General features: G+C 45.8%; 1 protein-coding gene across 18 annotated transcripts in view; it reads left to right on the forward strand.

The window, feature by feature from the left end:
- RFX2 (regulatory factor X2) overlaps nt 1–22,031 on the forward strand; it is a 62,231-nt gene that overhangs the window by 13,505 nt on the left and 26,695 nt on the right. For 6 of the 18 annotated variants that reach the window (XM_038169120.2, XM_038169132.2, XM_072029376.1 and 3 more), the window contains exons 2-5: nt 17,079–17,191; nt 19,846–19,935; nt 20,941–21,020; nt 21,727–21,991. In XM_038169120.2, the coding sequence (XP_038025048.1) occupies nt 17,087–17,191; nt 19,846–19,935; nt 20,941–21,020; nt 21,727–21,991 (540 nt within the window). In that variant the 5' untranslated portion in view covers nt 17,079–17,086. Of the gene's footprint in view, nt 1–17,078; nt 17,192–18,243; nt 18,476–19,845; nt 19,936–20,940; nt 21,021–21,726; nt 21,992–22,031 lie in introns of those variants that run through there. The other 12 variants (XM_013108261.5, XM_038169123.2, XM_038169124.2 and 9 more) reach the window with 6 other exon arrangements.

Raw genomic sequence — 22,031 nt, forward strand, 5'->3', positions numbered from 1 at the left:
ATGATTGGTGATAACATCAGACTTAACGATGAGCCATCAGGACTGTAAAGAGTTTAGAGGGAACAAAGAAGGGTGATTCAGGAGACTCCACGCAGTCTCCAGTTGCTGTTCTCCAGCCATTAAGGCATGGAAGTTTCTGTGTGTTTTCTGTTGCTGTTATATGCAAAGTTGTTTGACCAATGAAGAGCTGTTTTTGAAAAGGACTGCTGTGGGGAGAAGGGTATAAGAGGGGAGCCTGCCCTCAAGATGAAAAAGGCAACACGATGTAATGAAGTCACGTCACCAATAAAGAAGCAGGAAAAAGGAATGAATAGGGACCGGCTAGCAGAACGGAGACCCGGACGGGAACAGGCACATTGATCTCCTCATGAAGATAGGTTCGGCCAAACTCAGCAAACCGCCCAAAGAAGCTCGTACAGAAAGTCACTGGAAATGGGCGCACCGGAGCTGGAGAGAAGCTCAAGCTGAGAGAAGCGGAGCCGCGCACACAACTGCCCCTCGCTGGTAAGCAGTTGTGCGTTATGGGGATTATGGGGAATCATACGTCCTTAGGAGCAAAGACTGCCCTGGTTAACCTTACAGCATATTCCCTTTATTAGCAATCAGTTTATGATCCTGAAATATGGGACCAAACGGAGGTCAAGGTGTGGGATTCTGCTACTAAAAACAAGGTTGTGGTGGGATTCCTCAGCACCTGGCCAGCAGTCTCTGAGGCCTTAAAGAGCCCTGTGGGGCCACAGTCAGACACGTGTGGTTTGCCAGACAGTGAGGGAGCTGCGGGCTCCTTTACTGATCCGACTGCTACGCCATGGGCACCTCTGCTGCTACAGCCATCGCAGGCCTTTGCTGTTCCGCCCCCGGTGACCTGGACGAGCCTTTTGACCCAGGCCTCATTGGCCTTGAAGAGGAGACGGATGTTTCCCTTCGATCCGGGAAGAATAGGGTACATAAGGCCCGAAGACCGAGTTGCTTGACAACTTAAAGCGAGACATATTGTTCAAAAGGAATGGAAAATGGAGACTTTTAAGTCATGGAACTTTAAGTCATTGTTTGTTACCTTTCCTGATTGTACGTATGTATAGGCATACGCGGGTTTAGTATGTAAAAGCAATGTTCTATATGTTTATAATGTTTGATGTTCGTGTGTGCGTGTTTGTTGGTGGAGCGTAGACTCCCCACACACCCAGCGCTGTTTACTTGCCTTTTACAGCTTTTATACTTTTTATAAATATTCTTTTATATTACTAAATTCAGAGTGAGTTGAGACTTCATTTATGACAGTTTGGAATGAGGAAATGTGAAGTAGAAGATGGGGTGGTACCCATGTGGGAAGGAGAGCAAGGACGTAAAGCTCAGCACACCTGATGCCCGCCTCGCCTTGCTCACCTCTGGTGTTGTGGCTGCAGTGGGGCCTTTGTGCACCCGGGGGGCGGGGTGGAGAGCAGACCCTGCACCCGGGATCCTTCCTCAGCTCTGGAGGTGCTGGAGGTGTGCGTGGGCTCCTCCCCGTCCCTGCGTGGGCTCTGCTCCATCCGGCTGCTGCCCAGTTTGTAAACTCGGGCATTCCTAGCATTCCTCCCAGTTTGTATCGCAGCTACACAACATCTAATTACACTTCCCTGCAAAGCTAGCCAGCAAATTAACATCATAATAGATCTTAAGGTTTGGTAATCACTCAGAAATGTCACTGATCTTGAAGAGTGCTCTGGTTCCAGGGCAGCAGCAGCAGCAGCTTGCAGGCTGCTCCTTGCCATGCCCTCGCCTTGCAGGTGAAAATTTGTTGGCATTCACTGTTCCTGAGACGTCATTGTCCTTAGCAGCACCTTCCTCTGCTATTACGGGTTGTTCTGGCAACTGCTCCTGACCCAGGAGCATCGCTAAGTTTGGGACTGAGCTCTCAGAAGCAGGATGTGTTGATCTTGGCATTGCGTGGTGGGGGGCAGCCCCCCCAGAGGGGTGCAATTCCTCGGCAGAGCGTATGCTGAGGCTCTCTTCAAATGCCAGCCTTCTAGATCCTCTTACTGCACTGCTCATCAAGCTGGACATACACACAGAGCACTTAAAACATTTACCACAGCTGGGGAAAACTCATTGAAAGTAACACTGCTGTTGGTTCAGGAGCTGCAGTTCCCTGGTTTCTAGCAGCCCCGTTTCTCCTGCGTGCACATGCATGCGTGCTTTGGGGAAGGAAAGGAGGAGCTGGGCTAGTTATTGATAGAGGCATGGTCTTGTGATCCTGTTTGGACTTGGAAGGTATCCTAGTAGAGAGGGATGAAAGAAACTTAGACAAGACTCTTACTTACTACTGCTTGGTTTTTGATGGCTCACTTATTGGCATAAAATATTCTTGCCCTAAGACTGTTCACACTTTTTTGCTCTTCAGAAACAAGATGCTTAAATCCAAATTGCCAAGTAATTTGGAGAGTGCCTCCCATGTAATCGTGTCCTCCAGGAGCTGGTACCCTATTTTTGTTATATCAATGCTTTCTGTTCACTGTGAAGCTGTGTGGGTGGTGGTGAGGCACTGGAACAGGTTGCCCAGAGAGGTGGTGGATGTCCCATCCCTGGAGGTGTTCAAGGCCAGGTTAGATGGGGCCCTGGGCAACCAGATCTTGTGGTTAGTATCCCTGGGGGGGTTAGAACTGAGTGATGAATTAGGTCCCTTCCAACCCAAGCCGTGCTATGATGACAAGCTGTATGGTTGACTTTGAGCAGTAGGCCTCCCAAGCTTTTTGCTGACCTGAAGCATCTTCCCCTGCCACTTCTGAACACCGGCAACTGCTACCTACCTTCTTCTGTCCTGTCACAGTTTTGATTTTTTTTTTTTTTTTTTCAAGCAAAATACCTACTGAAGTCTCCAGAAGAGTTGCCTTTTGTGGAGATGGAGATGAGATGATGCTTGCCAAATAGTAGCAGAACTGGTTCAGGGTCAGGTCTCCTTGTCGTCTGTCAAGTTCTACCATAGGTTTCACTTGGGCAGGGCAACTGCATTGCTTCTGCCTCCCCTGCTTTACAGCCGTGTCTTGGTACAATGAGGGCTTTTTCATCACGTGGATAGCTACGAGCCCTGAAGGATGGACATCTTTCCATGTTTTAACATGAATCTCTTCTTTCACAGCACTTCTGTGCAGCAGGAGCAGCAGGGATGTTTGCCCCCCTTCACTCTGGGCACAAAACTGAAACAAGTGTTTGGGAGTCCCTGCACGGAGAGGCCATTACCCCCAGAAGGTAGCTGCATATTCTGGCACACCAAAAATGAGGGCACTCAGGGTAGGGGGGTACTGCTGGGTGCTGGAAACCCCGTGAAGCCCAAAGCTCCTGCATCGAGCGTCCTGTGGGGCTGAGTAACCTGGGTGTCCTCAACCCCCCCATGTCTCTGCCTCAGTTTCCAGCTGAGCTCAGCCAGGATCGGCTTCGGGGTGAGAACGGTCTGCTGTGAACTGAGGTTGCTGCCTTTTTGTAGGAAAAGGGGGAAGGAGTGAAATAATAGTTAATACTTAATGCATATGAACAGCACTGCTGCGCAGGTTGCCTAGCAGCCGCCGAGACAAGCAGGAGAATCAAAAGACCTTTCTGGGTGAGGGTGGCTGGAGCTGGGTTCTCAGCTTGCTGGTGGAATCCGACCCGTGCACTGGGGTTTTTGGAGGGGGAGGAGGTGGTGGAATTTACCACTAATGGATATTTTAGCTCTGTCAGATCATCACTGGCTGCTCCCCCACCCCCATCTGTTTTTCCTTTTCAGTTTTTCAAGTGTTACTTGGAAAGCGTTAGCTAAAGGGAGGTGTTAAAGTTTTGTATGGTTTCTGGAGATGGAATGGGCAAAAATCTCTCAAAGCAACTTTTTCCTTCTATTTAAGACTGTATCTCCAGCAGTCTGTAGATTGTTAGAATTTCATAGTCTCCTCAATATACTGCTCAGCACAGGCAGTAAATGCTCTATAGACTGGAAATAGCATCTGCAGTCACACTTAACTCTTCCAGCATTGCAAGAAGTGGATGTGGGTTGTTGCATTTGCTGGAAAGCAAAAGTAGAAGGATACTTTGGGGGATAGGAAAGGAAGTTCAGCTAGTACATGGTTGTGAATAATCCCCCCTCCTACACAAGGCCAGAAATCTCCAGGACTATAAGGCTGTATTAAAAACCACTAGGAGATAAAAATTAGGAAGGCTGACTGTTTAAATAATGAAATTGGGTTCTTTGTGATGTTTTAAGTAAAAGTTAGAAAGCCCGAAGCTTCTTCCTGGCAGGTACAGCTCAGTGGGAGTAACAGGACTCCCAAAACTGAAGCTGTAACCCCCCCCCCACTCACGATAAGAGAGGTGTCAGCTTTCAATGTTAATGTATTTTCCTCATCCCACAGTAACTTTTTAGCATATTAAAGGCAAGAACAAGGGCACTTAGCAGAAATGAGTGGAAAGAGAAAAGTCTTGGACTTAGTTTGCTCATCTTAATAAGGAGTAAGAACAGTGGTTCTTTCATGGCAGCGAACCTCTTGCACTCTGATTTGATAGGACCTGGGCTAACACCAGCCAAGAGCTCGTTCTGGTAATTTTGGTGGAAAGACTGAGGGGCAGCAGGGTCTAGACAGGCGGATTCTGGCATGCCTCACTGGCGTTTCAATGGGACTGGAGGAATCAGGAGGTTGGTTGTGGTCATCTCTGCTTGCCCTAATGTCGTGGCAGAGATGTTCCTCTTAGCCAGAATAATCTGTGGAAGTCCTTTACTTGGCCAAAGGTAACAACATTAAGGCATCTTTTAACCATATCTCATGCAGCTTGGAGACTGAAGTCTACCATAAGGCAATAGATAAGGAAGAGGATAGTGTCAAGGAGTTTGAATTAACTTTCCGTAATGAGCGTAAATGCTACCATTTCACCTCAAATCGCTGCAAATGATGTTCATTCTGTTGCTTTGCTGGGGAGATACTTCAAGTACTGATGTTTCTTAGTTTTCAGTTGTCAATTTTAAGGTGCCAAGCTTTGCTCAGCTCCTGGCTCTTGCATGAGCTGCTGCTCTCTGTTGAATGCCACTCTGAGCATCATGAGCACAAGATCATCACCCTGCTCCAAAATGCTCCAAAATGTTCCAGGGCCTTCCCTTCTGGGGAGCAGGAGGCCTGTGACTGCCTCTGAGAAGGAGATAAATGATAAATGCAGTTGCCTGCTAGAAGACTGAGGAGTGCTTTGGCGGCTGAGATCAGCCATTGTTTGAAAATCAAGTCCTGCAATAAAGAACAGAATTTCCAGAAGACGTTATAAAAAGTCCTCAGTACTAGAACACTTATTAAATCCAATGGACGGGTGATTTCTGCTTTTCGTGCCATCGGCCTCTGAGAAGTGAGTGGGCCTGCTGCAGTGCCCTGGACTGTGCTGGTAGGAGATAAAGACCAGAGAAATTGGCACAAGTGACATTGACAGCACCCTGCACTTACTGCAGTGATATGGTTTAGCACTAATTACTGTGAAGGTGAGCTGATGGGATGCCCGTGCCCAGGCTTAAATTTAAAAGTAGGAAGGACAAATTCTGCCTCAATTCTGTTCCTATTGAAATTGGGAGACTATGACAGCAGCGCATGTCCTTAATGGTGATTAGCAAGCACAGCAGAACTTTTGTGTTTTAGATCATACCACTGTGCTCAGGACAATGACTCGTTTCCACCAGCCCAACAAAAGTCTCTATTTCTATAGGGTGCAAGCTCTCCCTTAAAATCATGTGGTTTTGAATTTTTGCTTGTGATTAGTTGCCTCAAATTGTAATTTAAAAAATGGGAAGTAATTAATTTAAATTAGTTCCCCGTGCTCATGGAATGAGAAGAAAAGTCTTTCAGGTGAGTTTCTACTTTCCATCAAACCAGAGCTGACTCCCGGTGCTGACATCCTAGGGAGCTCAGGACCCCCAGGTACCACAAGAAAAAGCAAACCTGCCATAAGCCAGCTGCATCCCCCTTAAAGGGATCACCAGTTCTCCTGGGAAATTTTTAGTACTCTACAAATAAGTGGAGGAAAAAAAAAAAAAGCCAGAGAACTGCTGGGGTTTGTCTGTCTGGGTAGCTGTGTCCATGGGGTGCCTGTGCGGGGCTTCCCTGGGCAGCGAGCCCTGGGGAGGGCTGCTTGTTACCCTTTCTAAAAGAGGTTAATAACATTTGGAAAAGATGTTATTTGAAAAAAATAAAATTAAGAAAAATATATTTGTTATTTGGAAGAAATCAAATTTTTAAAAGTTCCCTTCAGTTCCTTTCCTGGATGTTTGTTTTAAACAGTTCTAAATTCGTTTACTTTGGAAAAAAAAAAAAAAAAAGATTAAAAAAAAAACCAACAAAACAATTGAGCACCTATTACACACGAGGCCCCCGAGCCCCCCCCTCCACGCTCAGTTACTATAGCAAAGAACATTATTTGTCGATCCTCCCCAGGCTTCTGAAAATACCCGCTGACATATTTAGTGCGCTTTCGCCCTGGCGTTGTGCGCTGGGGACCTGTGGGCCTGGCATTGTTTGGTTTGGGAAGTGTTCCCCGCGTCGCTCAGCAACGCACCCTGGACGCGGGAGCGGGCTCCGTCTCCTCTAGCAACCCTTGTTGCTCCCCAAACATCGCAGCCGCGCGCGCCAGAGCGCCTGGCCCCGCTTCGTCACCCAACATCTGCAGGCGCCTTCCGCCCGGCCGCGGGCCCCTTTGCTTGCCGGCCCACGCCGTTGGGCCTGCTGATACTCGCACAGAGCCTGGATGAGGCCACGTTTTCCCCCATGTAGCACCCGAAAGTGCTCGGAATTAGGGCTAAAGCTGACCGTCTTGCTTCCCACCCCTCTCTGCCACCCGGTGGTTACGGGACTTGAAACGACTCCAGTCGTCCCACTCGGCTCGATAGACTTGGCACGATCTTGGGCTGTCAGTGCAGCGCTGAGGACGTGCTTTTAGAGCCGAGCTTCATGCTGCTGCTCGGAGGATGGGAGAAACGGAGCGGGGCCATCTGTGTCTGCCCCTCTGCTGGCCAGAGCAGAGCCTGGAGGCTCCGTGGGCTGAGGTGGCTGTCGGAAAGCCACCCGCTCCCCTCTCCTGGCCAAAAGCACTGCCTCCAGGAATTCCTTATCCCGAGAGGAGTTATAAATCCGTTCATTCTTGTTCAGTAACAGTTCTCTTTCTATCTGGACACGACTGCTGCAAAGCGTGAGCTGTCAGACTGGCGCATGTTTGAAGCCTTTATCTTCTCCCATCCATCTAGAATGCATCTGTCCTATTCCTGTCCGCACCAAAAATACAGCTGTGCCTTTCTCCAAGTGCACAGTGTTCAAATGCATGTTCCCAAGCTGCTTTTCTAGGGAATCTGAAGCAGCCTTCCCATTTCTTAGCCTTTCCAGGAATAATTGTGTGGCTTTTAGACACTTTGTGACTTTTGTCTGGGGTCACGTTCAGTCTGCAGTACCAGTTACCAATAGCTGTGTGAACATTAAACCTTCACAGAAGAAAACACAGCTTGTTTCCTGGTTCCACTGGCAGCAGTACACTGCTCTGGAAGGCTGCCTCTTCTGTCCCAGCGCTTGCTGCAGCACGCACCTAGCAGTGCAGGGACAGAGCTGGCAGCTGCAGCTTGCAACCCGTCGCCAGCCTGTGACCCCTGGATGAGCACACTTGCGAATGCACACAGGCAATGTGATTTTTTTTACTCTATGTTCAAAAGGAGTACCATAGTACCATTGTCAAGCAAATCCCAAACTCATGAGTAAAGCTGGCCCCAGAGATTCTTTGACTGCCTTGTGTCCTTTTTGCCCCATGGGAGGTTTTGCTGGGACATGAGCACAGAGGGCAAGACCCCCTTGAGATCCCTGGAGTGCTGTGGTGTTCCTGCACCAGTAGCACCAGTCACCAGTCCCCGAGCAGGTGGCACAGCCTGGAGGAGCATCTCAGGCATAGATGGAAGGATGGTGCAGACAGGGCTTGTGCAGGCATTTGAGCAAAACACTTGACCACTTCTTGTTCCTTTCCTTGCCCCGACTCCTTTCTAGCTTCTCAAACCACCAGGTACAAACCCGCAGCAGTTGTAATGCTCCTGACTGCTCCTTTCCCTGCTTCGCACTGTATTTTCATGCACCTTGTGATGAAGTCTCTCCCCTGAGATTATTAGCTGGTGCTTTAAAATCTGAAGTTGTCTTGTTTCTGAATGGCCAGCCACAGTTTATGTTTGTGGCTTGTTCTGCTTAACTTTGTTAACCACCACAACACTTGGAAATGGTGCTATATAAATAAATAACAACATGTGGAGCTGCACTGGCAGTGGTTACTTCTGCATTTGCCGTTTACCAGATGGGCATGGTGGAAACAGCTGCTGCTGCCATCCCACATCTAAAAGAAATTCTGCAGCAACTTGCCTGCTTCACATGGGAATTGTCAAAAGGGCAGCTAGCCTTGAGACCATTGAAAGGATTGGCTAGTCTAAACAAGTAAAAAATGAGGCCTGATGAACATACAGCTTTAGATTCTGCTGTTCCCTAGGAGTTAATGTAAAATAAGGGACATTCCATATTCCAGTCTCCTGCCATGGGGCAAGCTGTGCAAGTGGGCCTTGCCAAAGCACCATTGAGCATCCAGCATCATGACGCAGCCCCTTACCCACCGGGGAAGGCTGAGGTGTGTTCGGGTACCTGGGGTAGTGCTGGGGGCTGCAGCCTGCTGGGGCCATGCTGCCAGGTGCTCTGGTTTGGTGCATGACTGCACCTCGAGGGTTTGTCCTGGTAAGGAAGCTCTCAAGTGCTTTTGTGCCAGGGTTTTGCCTAACACATCGCATTTCCCCTGTTGAATCACAGTGCTGGGAAACCCTACAGTGTATGCATAAAAATATGGGAAGATGATTCATTTGAGCTCAGAACCAGGGCTTGCTTTCACCACATAGCGCCAATGCATGTGGTGCCCGATAGGCCTGCAAGTGTAGTGTATGACTGTTTTTTCCTCTTTCTACATGTGAAAGCATCCTGACTGCTCAGCACATCTCTAGAAGTTGTTTCTTGGGCAGCGTTATTTGCCATGGCTGTAGCAAAACTTTTCTGAAGTCAATTAGCTAGCTAATAGGATGCAAACAAGGATTTTCAAGCACTTGTTGACCCGGCTGTGCCAGTCTAAAAGTCTGGAAGCTGTTGAACTTTTTCTTGACACCAAACCATTGGGGCTCTTGTAGGTAAGGCTATCAGGACGCCACGGGTGCAAAGCAGCACAGCAGTAAACGGGCAGTGTGCTGGTCCTTGCATTACCACACGCCAGAAGGGATGTGTTCAGGCCTGAAGGAATCAAGTCCTGCTTTTGGCACTTGGAGAGTGTTTGAATTGTTAAGCTAAAAAGAAAATGAGGCTGGTTTGTGTATGGGAGGGAGGTTCACGAAGTTACTGTGCCCATGTTCAGGTCTGCAATCTGCACGCATGGGATTTGTCGTCACGCTGCTGCCAGCTACGTTAAACCATTGCAGCTTCTGCTGTTCGGCCTCAGATGGCTCCGATTAGACAGCCAGCACAGATACATTCCTAGCTCTCTCCTGCCTCCATGAAAGTTACTTTTAAAGAAACAGCAAAGATTACTGAGCTGCTGTTACACACCAGTTACGTATGTATGTGTGCATATATATATATAACATGACTTGATTCCATGAAATCCAGTTAAAGACTGAGTGTATATTTGTATTTCAGTATATTATTAACTACTGCTAATAAAAGCTGTTTCCAAATTTGTGTTTTTCCATGAGGACCATGTTTCTGAAAAAAATAGCTATACTGCCTGCTGCCCTCGAAACCCGTGTTTTGGGTTTATCTGTGTTTCCAGGTAACTTAAAGCTCTTAGACAAGCAGCGTTTGCTTCTGTTTTAAATTAATTTAACCTAATCAGTGGAAGGCTCTGGTGCCTTCTCTGTTTATATCATTTTGAAGCAATTTAATAAGCAGTCTCTCCAGAATCAGCTTATTATCAAGTTCCTTGTCATATTTGCTTCCCCCCTTCTATCCCCTCCACTTACCACTGCTTATTAAAAGGCTAAAGGTTATGACATGTGGTTCAGGACACCCTTTAGATGAGCTTGCTCAGGTGCCAGCTCCTGTCTGTCTGGCGTATCATGGTTGCCAGATATATAACATTTTGGATAAGGATTAGGTTCAGGTGCTAAGCAGCCATACGTACCTGATATGTGTGACGCCCCTGATACATGGCAGAAGCTTTGCTCTCCAAGACTCCACTGTATTGTCTGAAGGACACTGTAACTGTAATCCTGAACATGGGTGCTGCTAGAGCAGGATCCCTGGTTCAGCTACCTGAAGGTCATGAGTTTCTTCTGGTTTCACCGATGGGTGTGCTGAAAGGTGGGATACAGGGCGCAGACGTGGGAGCACGCTTGGCCTTTATCTCAGCTCAGAGCTGTATGGCAGCAGCCTTCTGTTCCTGCTCGTGGGCCCCTCTGCCTTCTGGGTTTTATGGGCAATGGGAAAAAAACAACAACTATTTTACTGATAGGAATTTCAGGGAAACACCTGTTATTTCTTGGAGATATCATGCTTTGGAGACAGGCACAGCAGGAATTAAAGATGCATGTGGAGGCAGGAAGTAAGCTGGTTTTAATACAAATATTTGTTCTGTGGTGGTATAATTCATGCGAATGCATTTTTATTCACATAATATAAAAAAACTTTTTTCCAAATACAGACACTTCCTTTCTGTGCTGCAGCTAAAATGCAATTAAGCCTTTTCAGGGCAAATTATTAAATAGAGTCTATGCCAGAATGTTGAATGAAATGGAAAATACTAAAGAAAACCTTCTTGAATAAAATAGATGTGGCATAGAGAGTGGTGGATAAAGTCAATGGATTGCGTGCATCTGTTAGACAAGAAAGTAAAAATCTGCTGTTCCTCTCATTCCTTTTATTATTTTTGATCACTTTTGAGAGTATTGAGGGTTCTGAGTAGTCAATATACTAAATGTAGAAACCCTAGTTCCTTTTTCTAAACTTGACTAAGTTTATCAATACACAAGGGACAAAATACCATTTAGAGCTTGTATAGCACATGGTGGTTAAATAGCACTTTTATTTAGTCTGAATTCCATTATTGTCATTCTGTTTTTCCTATTTACTTAAGCTCCAAGCCAGCTTCAAAAAGGTTCCAGAAACCAAATAACTATTTTAAATTGTAAACCTTCCTTTCAAATATGCAAAAAATGCACAAAACCAAGCAAACAGAAAAACAAAAACAAAAACAAAAACAAAAAAACACCTTGGATTTGAATTTAGCTCCAGCAAGTCTCAGTGTTATGGATGAGAAATAGTTCATTTTTTCAGATTAAACTACAACCTTCCTGTTACCACTTTTTTCAAAAGACTGGGGTTCTTGGTAAAATAGCAAGTATCATGAGATCTCTTTACAAAACTCAGAGCTGTATCATGACCTTGTATACAGAAATGTGACTGTATGTGATTCCCTGATTATTTTACCACCTGGTCAGCCTGAAGTCCCCTGAATAAAAAGGGACCTCGGAGCACAAACTGTGCACAGTTGAGCCTCCTGGCTGTTGGGTGTACTGGATCTCATTAACTTGTGGTAATGTTAAAGAGACACAAAGGTTACCTACTGCATTAATTTAGGGTGAAGTTTACTATAAAATGCCGGTAGCAATCACAGACAGCTCTTTTTTTTTTTTTTCCTGCAGTTCTGGTACGTTCATCCGTACCATCTTTGTATCCATGCAGCTCGATGGGACCAAGCTCCTCTCTTTCCCCACAACTGCATGTATGCTAGCCTCAGTTTTTATATGCTATAGGATGTGTCTGACAACGTGTGCAGGTAATGATTAAAAGTTCAGGATGCCTCATTTTAGCTGGAGAGATAGTTGTATTGGCATTTGCTTCCTGTTTAAAGAATAGACACCATCAGAAATAAAAAAGGAAGGCATAATTATAGCAGGTTTACCTGGAAAAATAAACATTTCCCACCTTTCTATCTTGATTTGAAATGAAAGGCATGAAGTACTTTCTTCAGTCTTCAAATGTTTGGTTTATCATTGATTCCTGGACTTCAGCGCAGTTATTTTCCTGATGTATTTTTGTGCCCCACATTTAAATTCCAGAAATCCCCTTTGAGAAGTAGCTGTTGAGCCCATTTCCAAATGGCAAATAGAGGGTCAGTGGAATTGCCCAGCAGAGGTAATATCCACCAAGGTTTACTGTAAAGCTTAAAAATAAACGGCTGAGAAACCTTGTCCCGGAGGTAGAATTATCAACTATTTTTATTAAAAACAACAACAAACTCATCCAAGATATTTTCCTTTTCCTTAGTAATTCCCAGTATTGCTTTCTGTTTCAAAAATTCTGTCAAAAAAAAAAAAAAGATGGAATAAAGGAATTTAAAAAGTTTAAATGCAATCAAAGGATGATAAAATATGCTTTGAAAAGCAAATTCAATTTTTCCCTACCGAAAAATAGTTTATGATATGTTTTTTTACCTTCAAATGAGCAAGTAATTCAGTGAAACAGAAGCAGTTCTAGTGTTTTGAAAGCAACACTAGTATGATTGAACAATTATTCTGGATTCAAAAAAGGCATTCACTGTTTGCTGGTGTAGGCTATCTCATGTGTTTTACATTTTCACTTTAAAAATTTCAGAATATGTAAATACAAGACCTAAATACCATACATGAATCTTCTCACAAACTGTTTTCAGCCGTGAGAATCAAAGCAGTGTGCCAGTCCCACCCCCAGGAACTTCCTGCCTTATATAAGGCTGCTCTTACGAAAAATGAAATGAAATGAAATGAAATGAAATAAAATAAAATAAAATAAAATAAAATAAAATAAAATAAAATAAAATAAAATAAAATAAAATAAAATAAAGGGGGTGGATGCACTTCGAATGGTGACATTTGCTTCTAGAACTGAGACGCTGAGCACAAAGGCTGGCCCAGGCCAGCATGGACTTGCATCATCTCTTTTTTTAAGTCTCCAAGTGCCTGGGAGGGCTACGATAGCCGTGTGTTTGTGGGTCCAGCTGAATGAGGACCAGAGCACAACAGAAAAATAAACCACATACTTTCTCTGGGGCAAACTCCCTGCACTGGCTCTAATCAGCAGCAGTTAGTAGGCATTTGAGCGTTTAGCGCCGAAACTTTTTTGTTTGAGCATTCAGGAGCCGCTAGTTTATATTAAAGTGTTCCGTGGAAAAATACTTGCAGTTCCTCTGAATCGCTGCGTTTTGCCAAGCCCTGGCTCGTGGAGCTCATGGGCTGTGAGTGCCCTGCGGACGCTGCTGTGGGCTCTGCTGCTCGGCCCCTATCCTGCAGCTTTTTTTTTGGGAGCGTGGCTTCCCCACCAGGCCCCTGCCGACCTGCAGGGGGAAGGCATGTGGCAGCCTTTGGATGCTCCCCGCTTCTCAGTGTAAGCTAGAATATGGAACACATTTTGAAATGCTCCCCTTATCTCTGTTTTTCCAGTGTTTTGGAGCTGGTTTAGGCAGGATAGATTAAAAAAGGCAAGGTTATTTACATGAAGGTGGCGAGATTTATGAATGAAACAGTAACAATTGGAGCTTTATCAACCCTCAAGCCTTGCAGCATTACTACTTGTCTTTCTCAAATGTGTTCAGACTTTGACAGCTCTCTGAGACCAGTGCTTGACAAATACCTTACGTAGGGGAGTAGGATCACTTTTTTAGGAGTGGGAAAATTGAAGCATAGGAAAGGGGAAGCATCCTGTTCAAGGTCACAGAGCAAGTTGGTGGCAGACCCAGAAATAGCACCCAGAAGTTATTAGCTTTTTCTGTATTTCCTTTCCTGTCGCTGCTGTTTGCTTGGATACCAAGATAGCTATGTGTAAACAGAAGGTTTCCAGAGCACAGCAGCCTTGCTATCGGCCTGATTCATGCAGTGATGATGCAAGCTGGAATTCAGCTGTCTGCAGTGCCTTCCGCAGCAGCGCACTTGGTGCCGCCCGTGACATCACAAGCAGGTTGAGCAACTGGAGTTTTGAACTTGTCTGTACCTGAAATGCAAGCATCTGAATAGGGCCCCGATCCCTGCCGTTGTATTTTTTATGCCAGGTCAGATCCCTTCTGCTGTGTCCCCTAGTAAAAATTACTGAGTTGTCTTCTTGCTCCCTGTGAGGAGCCCTGATGCTGAGAGTTGGCTGGGGATGCTCCTCCTCTCTGTGACCCACTGGTGGCTTTGTTTAGTACCGATTTGTTCCTCCATTTGTGGAAACTCACTGGTACCGAGGGGGCTGACAAGCTGTCATGCTGTCAACAGCTATCAGAAGCCATGAGACACCTTTAGTATCCCTGTTGAGCCCTGCAGCTGGGAGAGGTACGGCACCCTCCAGCCAGGAGCAGGACACATGCGGTGCTGGACTGAGCCCCTGGGGAAGGGGCTCCCCTGCTTTGGGGAAGGGATGGGGCTTGCTTCTGAGCCACTGAGTCTCTTCCAGAACACTGTAAAACTTCCTCACCTGTGGGAGGTGAAAAACAAGGTGGAAGGCCCCAGACTTCCTCCTTGAAAGCTGATGCTGAGCTTGAGTCACGCTCAGCAATACTGGCTGGTGTGCTGGCTCACTTGGGACTGCACGCCCGGGACACAGGCACAGTTGTGTAGCCATGGTTTCTCGGTGCAGGAATCCTGTTTATGTTACCAGTGATTCAGAAGCACAAATTAGTACTAGCAGATCGCATACACGTTTCTGTCCCTCCAGTTCTCAGGATGCACAAGATGGCTTAGTGGGAAATGAATTATTCTCTATCCAGGATATTCTACTAATAAGCAAAATAATAAGAAGTCTTGTACGTGTGCTTCAGGGGACCCAGTACTTTGGTGTCTGTCTACCTTGTCTGGAAGTACCAGCTGCAGGTTTCATTGGGTTCTTTGTGTCTAGCTTTGTTGTCAGCAGTAACAGAGCCTGTCTTTTGTAATTAATCTGACAATAACGTTGGTGATTTATTTTTGCAGCAGACCATTCATCTTCTACCCTTTCTGCCTCTCTCTGCTCGCTTTTGATCATGGAGGGAAACCAGAAGACTAAGTTTATCAGAATAGATGGGTGGGTGGTAATTTCACAATATCAGGAAAGGACACTTGGAAGGGATGCTTACAGCTACACTTTAAGAGACCTTTCTGCAGACGTGAACTGCCAAGATCTGACCCTGTCAGAGCCACTCTCAAATAGGCCATTAAAATATACCTGGCAACTTACCCAGTGTTCTTTAATATCTTCACCATGCTATATTCAAAAACTCGCCATGCTATAGTTTCCATTCACAAAAAACTTAGACCGCTGTCTAGTGGGGCCCTGAGTATGAATGATAAAACACAGAGGTAAAACACCCTTGCGAATTTATGAGAACAAGCATTATGCTAACCGTTACCCTCTGGTCTGCTGTGGCTTTATAAACTCGCCTCCAATGGCTCAGCACTGGCCAGTGGCAAATAATTTTAGTAGGCTGCAACAGGCGGGAGGCTATTTCTTTCATTTATGGGGAGGAGTATTATTTTTGTGATTCCATGGTGCTATTGCAACCAGGGTTTTTGCATATGAGGCTATTATTTCAAACCCCTGCCTGGTTGGCGATGTGAAGAAGCAGACACTGATGTTCTGGTTGCACGAAGCAGCCAAGCAAGTCCCTGAAGGACAGCTTATGTACAGGGCCTGGGGCTTGGCACGGCTGTGAGCAGGGGCTGCATTTCCTCCCCTTGTTTCTGGGCTGTGGAGTTAATCTGGTGGCTGTACCTGGAGCACTCAAGCTCCTTATCTGTCCTTTCTCCTGGATGTAGAAAGATGTGGACGAGAAAATTGCTTGCAAGCTGTGGGCTTGGGGTGAAGTCAGGGGAGTAATTGCTTTAATTTCTAACATGTGCAGCATGGGAATATGGGGTCATCACTAATTGGAAAAAAATCTTAAAAACTCTTTTGTGAAGAATCTGATTTTTTTCTTTCAATGGCTGAAGGAGAGTAAATGTGTAATGCTTTTGTACCTTCACCTCCTCTCTCTGTTCAATTGCGCCACAAAGAGCTATCAGGTAAGCACTGTCCAGAGCATCCCACAGTTTCTCATTTTCTCTTTTGCCTCTTAATTGCACAAAGTCGAGGGAGAAGTTTAAATACTGGAAGGAGGGGGAAAATAAAACTGAAAGGATTTCACACTGTTGCTGTGAGGCTGTGTTGCACACAGCAACAGGTCTGAGAAAGGAGAAATGACACTGCTCAAAATCTGGGTATTTCAGAATCTTATAGTTCGGAAGTGACAGCAGAAACACTCTTGAAATAGTTTTAAACAGCGACTTTCCCAAGAAATTGTGCAAAAAGACTTTTTCACCTTTCCATATCGTATCAAAAACCCAAACCAAAGCACCCGTGGCTGCCCTTGGGATGCGGCCCCATGGGGGCTCAGCCCCTCTCTGTGCCTGCAGGGTCCCCCCGTCCCCAGGATGGGGCAGCCGAGCGATGCTGGGTGGGCGCTGGGATGGGGTAACCGGAGGGTTGGCACCTTAATGGGAGCTAGGGAGGGCGGGGGTGTTTCTTCGTGGGGGTGGTTTGGGGCTTTCAAACGGCACTCAGGCACTGTTCTTTCTATTCATGTTTGATTGCTGGTTGCAATTATACCGCTGAACCCGCCACCCCACTTTCAAACCAAAAGCATTAGCTAAGCCCCAGGCATGTACTTAGTTTCGATAAAAATTCTGCAGTAGTTAAACATGATAAAGCAGAGGGGGAGAAGAAATGTTTTTTAAAATATGTTCTTACTCTTAGAGATTTGTAGTTATCCCTTACTATGACACAATATTTTTCCAATGCTACTTTTTTGTTATATTTAGAAGAGCATTTTCTGTTCCTTCCGTCCCCTTTCTGTGGAACAATTGTGCAACTTTCTTTTTTCTTAATATAATAATGCAATAAAATTAGATCCAAGACTAAAAAGAGCCCTCTGAGTAGGAAGGTAGCTACCTTCCTTCCTAGCGTTTCCCCTGGATCTTCCACTGGGATTTTGCTCCTTTTAGACACAGGTTCCTTGGGCTCCCGGCGGCGTTGGGCGAGCGGAGCTGTGCTTTCCCTGGCTGATGTCCCTTCTGCTCTCTCCAGCAGTGAGCATGCAGAGTTCAGAGGGTGGATCAGACCCAGCAGCTTCCGTGGCGCTTCACACTTCTGCATCAGCCCAAGCTCCAGTTGTGCAGCCGGTGCCAGCCTCGCAGCAGGTAACGTATGCACAGCTGGTAGCGCTGTTTCCATGGAGAAGAGCCCTGCTATACTGGTAGAAGTATATGAATCAAGGGCTTTATTTGGGAGGAGGGGATTGATAATCCGCTTGTTGAGGCAGTGGTGAGAAAGAGCCTGGAGATTGTGTTGATCGAGGCCATAGGTATTTACCTGGGTTAGCCCTACAAACACGCAAGCTTTAAAACATGAGATTTGTGTTTTCAAATTATCTACCTAAGGAAATGTCTTTGTGCCAGCTTGGTGGTTGCTTCAGTGTAATATCCTGCTGTCCTTATTTGTTGTGTCAGTAAAAGCAGCAGAAAATAAAACTGTCCTTAAAGGCATCTCTAACAAAAAGGCATCAAGCTCAACAGAAGAGAGTGGGGGGGAGTGCTGGGGCAAGAGTGGGTGGAGGAGCTACATGCCAGCCTCTTCCTTTGATAGGTGGATCCTGACATTTAAATTCAAGGGAGGGGGAAAATTCATGATTCATTTACATGAATACAATGCTCTTGGAAGGTCTCCTGATAGGAGAGAAATGATAGCTTCAACTGATGAATGAAAACTACCTAATGCAAAACAGGAAGTGTTAAGCATAACTGGTTCCTTTTTATGGCATTTGGGGAACTATCAAAAGAACTTTCTGTGGCAGTTAAGGAAGCTGGAAGGATAAAAGGATGGGTGGGAGTAACCCAGCTACACCCTTCTCCAGCTCCCAAGTGAGCAGAAGTAGCTGTCATTGGATCCCGATGGAAGACAACAACTTAAACTTGTGAATTGGTAGGAGCCTTTGGTCCGCTGGGACATGGACATCCACATCGTGCCACTCAGCAGGTGTTTGGCCAGCCTGCTATCGTCTTTAAAGCAGCTTTCCCAGCGTTGATTTCCCTGGGTGTTGTTTTCTGTTTGTATTGTAGTGATGATCAGTAGCATAAAGTATCTTAGGGATTGTCAGTCTTAGTGTGAATTTGACTGTGACAATGATCAAGAAGGTAAGAAAACCCTTCAGCTTTGGATTATGAAGTTTCCTGGTGCTGTTGTTACGACACAGCGTCCCACATGGAACTCTGTGGATTAAGGAAGATCCAGAGGATCTTGGAAGAGAGCTGAAGAGGAGGAACATCTAGAGAACCTTCCATTCCACCAGCAGAACGAAGAAAATCCTAGGAATGAGCTACAGGCAGCGTGACTGGTGCGAGGCTGAAGCCTTTGGTGTTGTTGATCACTGGTCCACCTTTCAGTGTGAGAGAAGGCTGTATGAACAGGATGGCCTCATCTTACAGGTTGGGGATGATTTTTATTTTTTCTGATTAGAAGCTAGTAGGAGTAACCAGGCAGGTGGTGATGAATTACAAAAGTGGCTGAGCTGGGCAGCTGTGCCAAAGGAGAGAGATGTGTCATTTGGTAAAAGCAATGACAGAGAAAGGATGAAAAGTAGGAAAAAGGAATAATTTTCACTGAGACTTTGATGCAGTTGGCATTGTCAAGACCTGACTTGAAAAAGGGCTTTTAATGCCTCTTTTGGGAAGAAAATAGGCAAAGTGATGGCTGGCATAACTGTATGCGTCCTTAGCACTAGCTCAGCTACGGGATCTCAAAAGTATACAGACTTTCTGAAAGTGAGCCTGGGGACTGTGATTTAGGAGCTGCCTAAAAATCTGGGCAATTGTCATAATCTTGTAATTCTGCTAGAACAGAACTTCTGTCTTGTTACAAAGGACATGTTGGGAGGCTGTCAGAGGTCTAAAAATCATCAGTATATATATGGTAGCCAGTAATTGTCAAGGTCTCTTCTAGGATTCATGTGGGATTGTTTTGCAGCTGTTTGTTCTGTTGGCCCAGTCTGCTGGATATTTTTAAAGCTTCAAGCCACAGAGGATGACTGTTTCCTTGGAGAAGGTTCTCATCAGTTTAAAGTGCCCTACAGATATTTGGCTTGAATGTTTCCTTTCTTACTTTCATGCCAGTATCCTAGGCTCTGTTCCCACGGGCCTCACTGAATCATTTATTTCCATCCACTATGTCTCCACATTTATTTTACTGGATCTGCAAGGTGCTTTGCACTCTTCAAGACTTGTGTGCAGCCTCAAACAGAAAGTCAGGTGTAAGGCAAGGATAGCACAAAGCACGTCTGTGCCCTTGGTGGCACTAAAGGGAGATGCAGAACCCCCCAAGCTTCGGTGCTGGTGAAAACCGTAACGGCCGTGGCACTTTGGAGAGTGATTTCATATCACGGGAGACAGACTGTGCTTTGGTATAGCAGGAACAAAAGAAGCATCTTTGCAGCCATAGGAGGAAAATGTGAACGTGTGAGGAGTGGTTCTTGTCTGGCTGCGACTGAACCTCCTGTTGAACTCCTGTTGAATTCCTCCTGACAATCAGCTGTTTGCTGTCGCTCTATTATTTTCCATGGAGAAATTCAGAAAATGTGGATCCAGCTCTCTGCCTTGCCCCAGTTCAGGTATCTGAGTTCATGCTGGTGTTGATACAGGTTACGCTGGAAGGATAGGGGGCCATAGGGGCACTAAGGAAGGGGTTCTGCTGCCTTTGGAGTATCTGCAAGCTTTCCATGAAAGTTTGAAAGGGAATACCTGTGTTACAGACTAACTGCAAACTGGAAGTAAGTGTGTGTTAATGTATCTTCTTCTTTCAGAGGGTTTTGGTCCAAGCAGCAGGCTCTGCTCCCAAAGGAGCGCAGATGCAGCAAATCTCTGTTCCCAGAGTTCAGCAGGTTCCACAACAGGTAATGTCTCCACAGTGAGACACCACACAGCCATTCTGGGTCAGCAGGACTGGCTCTCCCTGTCTGCTATGTCCCACACTGAATTTGAAACTGTCAAATATCTCCTAAGAAAAATCCATACTGTTAATTAAACAGCTGTGTGCATCCAGAGACCTGGAGGTCACTGTGAGAGCAGATTTCTCCATCTCTCTCTCTCCTTCTCAGACTGATAATAAAAGAAACTCTCAAGATATTTAAGGTTTGGAAAGAACCTTTACTGTAGCAGGTGTCTTGCATATGTTTGAAGATTTGATGAATGCTTTTAATTGCCATTTAAAAAGCAATAATCCTCAATAAAAATTTTTTAGAGGCAAAGTGTTTGGGATTATTTTTTAATTACATAAGCAAATATACTACTTGACTACTTGTGGCTTTGTAGGAAGGTTGGGTTGCAGAGAGCCATGCAAGTGTTTTTATTTATCTGAACTTTGCCTTTTGCAGCCCTTGTTTCCTAAGAAACCAGGCATATGTGGTGCTGCCTCATGTGGACAGTGAGTCTAATTCTCTTGACTTTTTCCTCTAGCAATTTTTTATTTGGGTACTCAGTTTCAGAAAAACTTGACAAAGGGCAACCACATACCTCCCAGACCAAAAAGAAGGGGCTGGGATGCAGATGGACACTGCCAACTTCCTCTCTAAAGGAAAGGCTGCAGCATGATCTCACCCTGGTTAGTCAACAGAGAACCAGCCCTGAGACATGTGTGCAGAGGAAACCCAGCTCCATTGTTTCCACTGTTCATGGAGCAACTTCTTATTTATTTATTTATTTTAATTTAATCTTTTATGGGACATCCATTAGGACATCCGTGTTTTATTTTTAAATTTGTTTATTGTTGGTTTTTTCATTTCTTTTTTTTTTTTTAGAGACAGCCTAAGTGTCAAGGTAAGGTTCAAAGTTAAGGATGTAATATGTAATTTCTCCCCCTGTTCCATATCTGTAACTCAGGCTTATGATGCTTGTTTCAGGTGCAATCCGTGCAGCATGTGTATCCATCCCAGGTCCAGTATGTGGAAGGAGGAGAAGCTGTCTATACCAACGGAACCATGTAAGAGTCTTTTGTTCTCTGTTCTGAGCCCATTTCCCCTCCCTGCTGGGTCTCAGCAGTTTGGTCCTTCCTGGCTTCTTCCCCTCCAACACTGCTGCTGGCACTGGCTGCCATTAAAAGGAGGAAGAGAAGGAACTGTTTTATGTGCTGAATTGGTTTTTTGGGTGCCAGCCTCTAGCCTTGGTGGAAGTGATGTCCTCATGGAAGAGGTGTTTCAGGGAATTCTGCTCTCCCTAATATGAAACAGTCCTGTGCTTTCCTCTCCCCATCCCACTGTGTGGTGCAGCCTTAAGAACCAAAGCAGAATTTCTATAGGAAGAAAGGGGCTTTGTAAGGCATCCTCTCACCCCCCTTTGTGTCCCTGGTTGGGTCCTGCTGCCTCTGCTGCCTTCTGGGAGGCTCTCAGCCTCTGCATTTAGGTCGAGTGAGATGGCTGCAAAATGACTCCAGGGCTCTGCGTGCACTTACACTGCTGGGACAGGCTGTGGCTGCGGGTGCTTCAGGGCTGTCACAGGATCGACTAATGTCAGAATTGACTTTTATGGCAGAGTTCAGTTTCAGTGGTGCAAATTCCACTGACAGCGGAGTCGAGGCCTTTTTTAAAATGTGGTCCAGATTGCAGAAGCCATTGTCCGTTAGATTAGATCTGTAAGCTCCTTGCCATCAGCTTGTGCTCCACGTCCTAACTCTGTTGTTCCGTTGATAGACGAGCTGCCTACTCCTACAACACCGAAGCTCAGATTTACGCCCCCAGCAGTGCAGCTTCCTATTTCGAACCACAGGGAGGTGGAGCTCAGGTGACTACAGCGGCATCCTCTCCTACAGCCATTCCCTCTCACAACATGGTGGGCATCACCATGGACATTGGGGCAAGTCCGATCCTCTCCAGCTCGGGAGCCTATCTCATTCATGGGGGGATGGAAAACACTAGACATTCTCTGTCACATACTTCACGCTCCTCTCCAGCAACGGTATGTAGCTCTGCAGATGTCACAGCTCGGGGCCCGGAAT

The sequence above is a fragment of the Anas platyrhynchos genome, chromosome 29 (assembly GCF_047663525.1).
Source record: "Anas platyrhynchos isolate ZD024472 breed Pekin duck chromosome 29, IASCAAS_PekinDuck_T2T, whole genome shotgun sequence".
Lineage (NCBI taxonomy): Eukaryota > Metazoa > Chordata > Aves > Anseriformes > Anatidae > Anas > Anas platyrhynchos.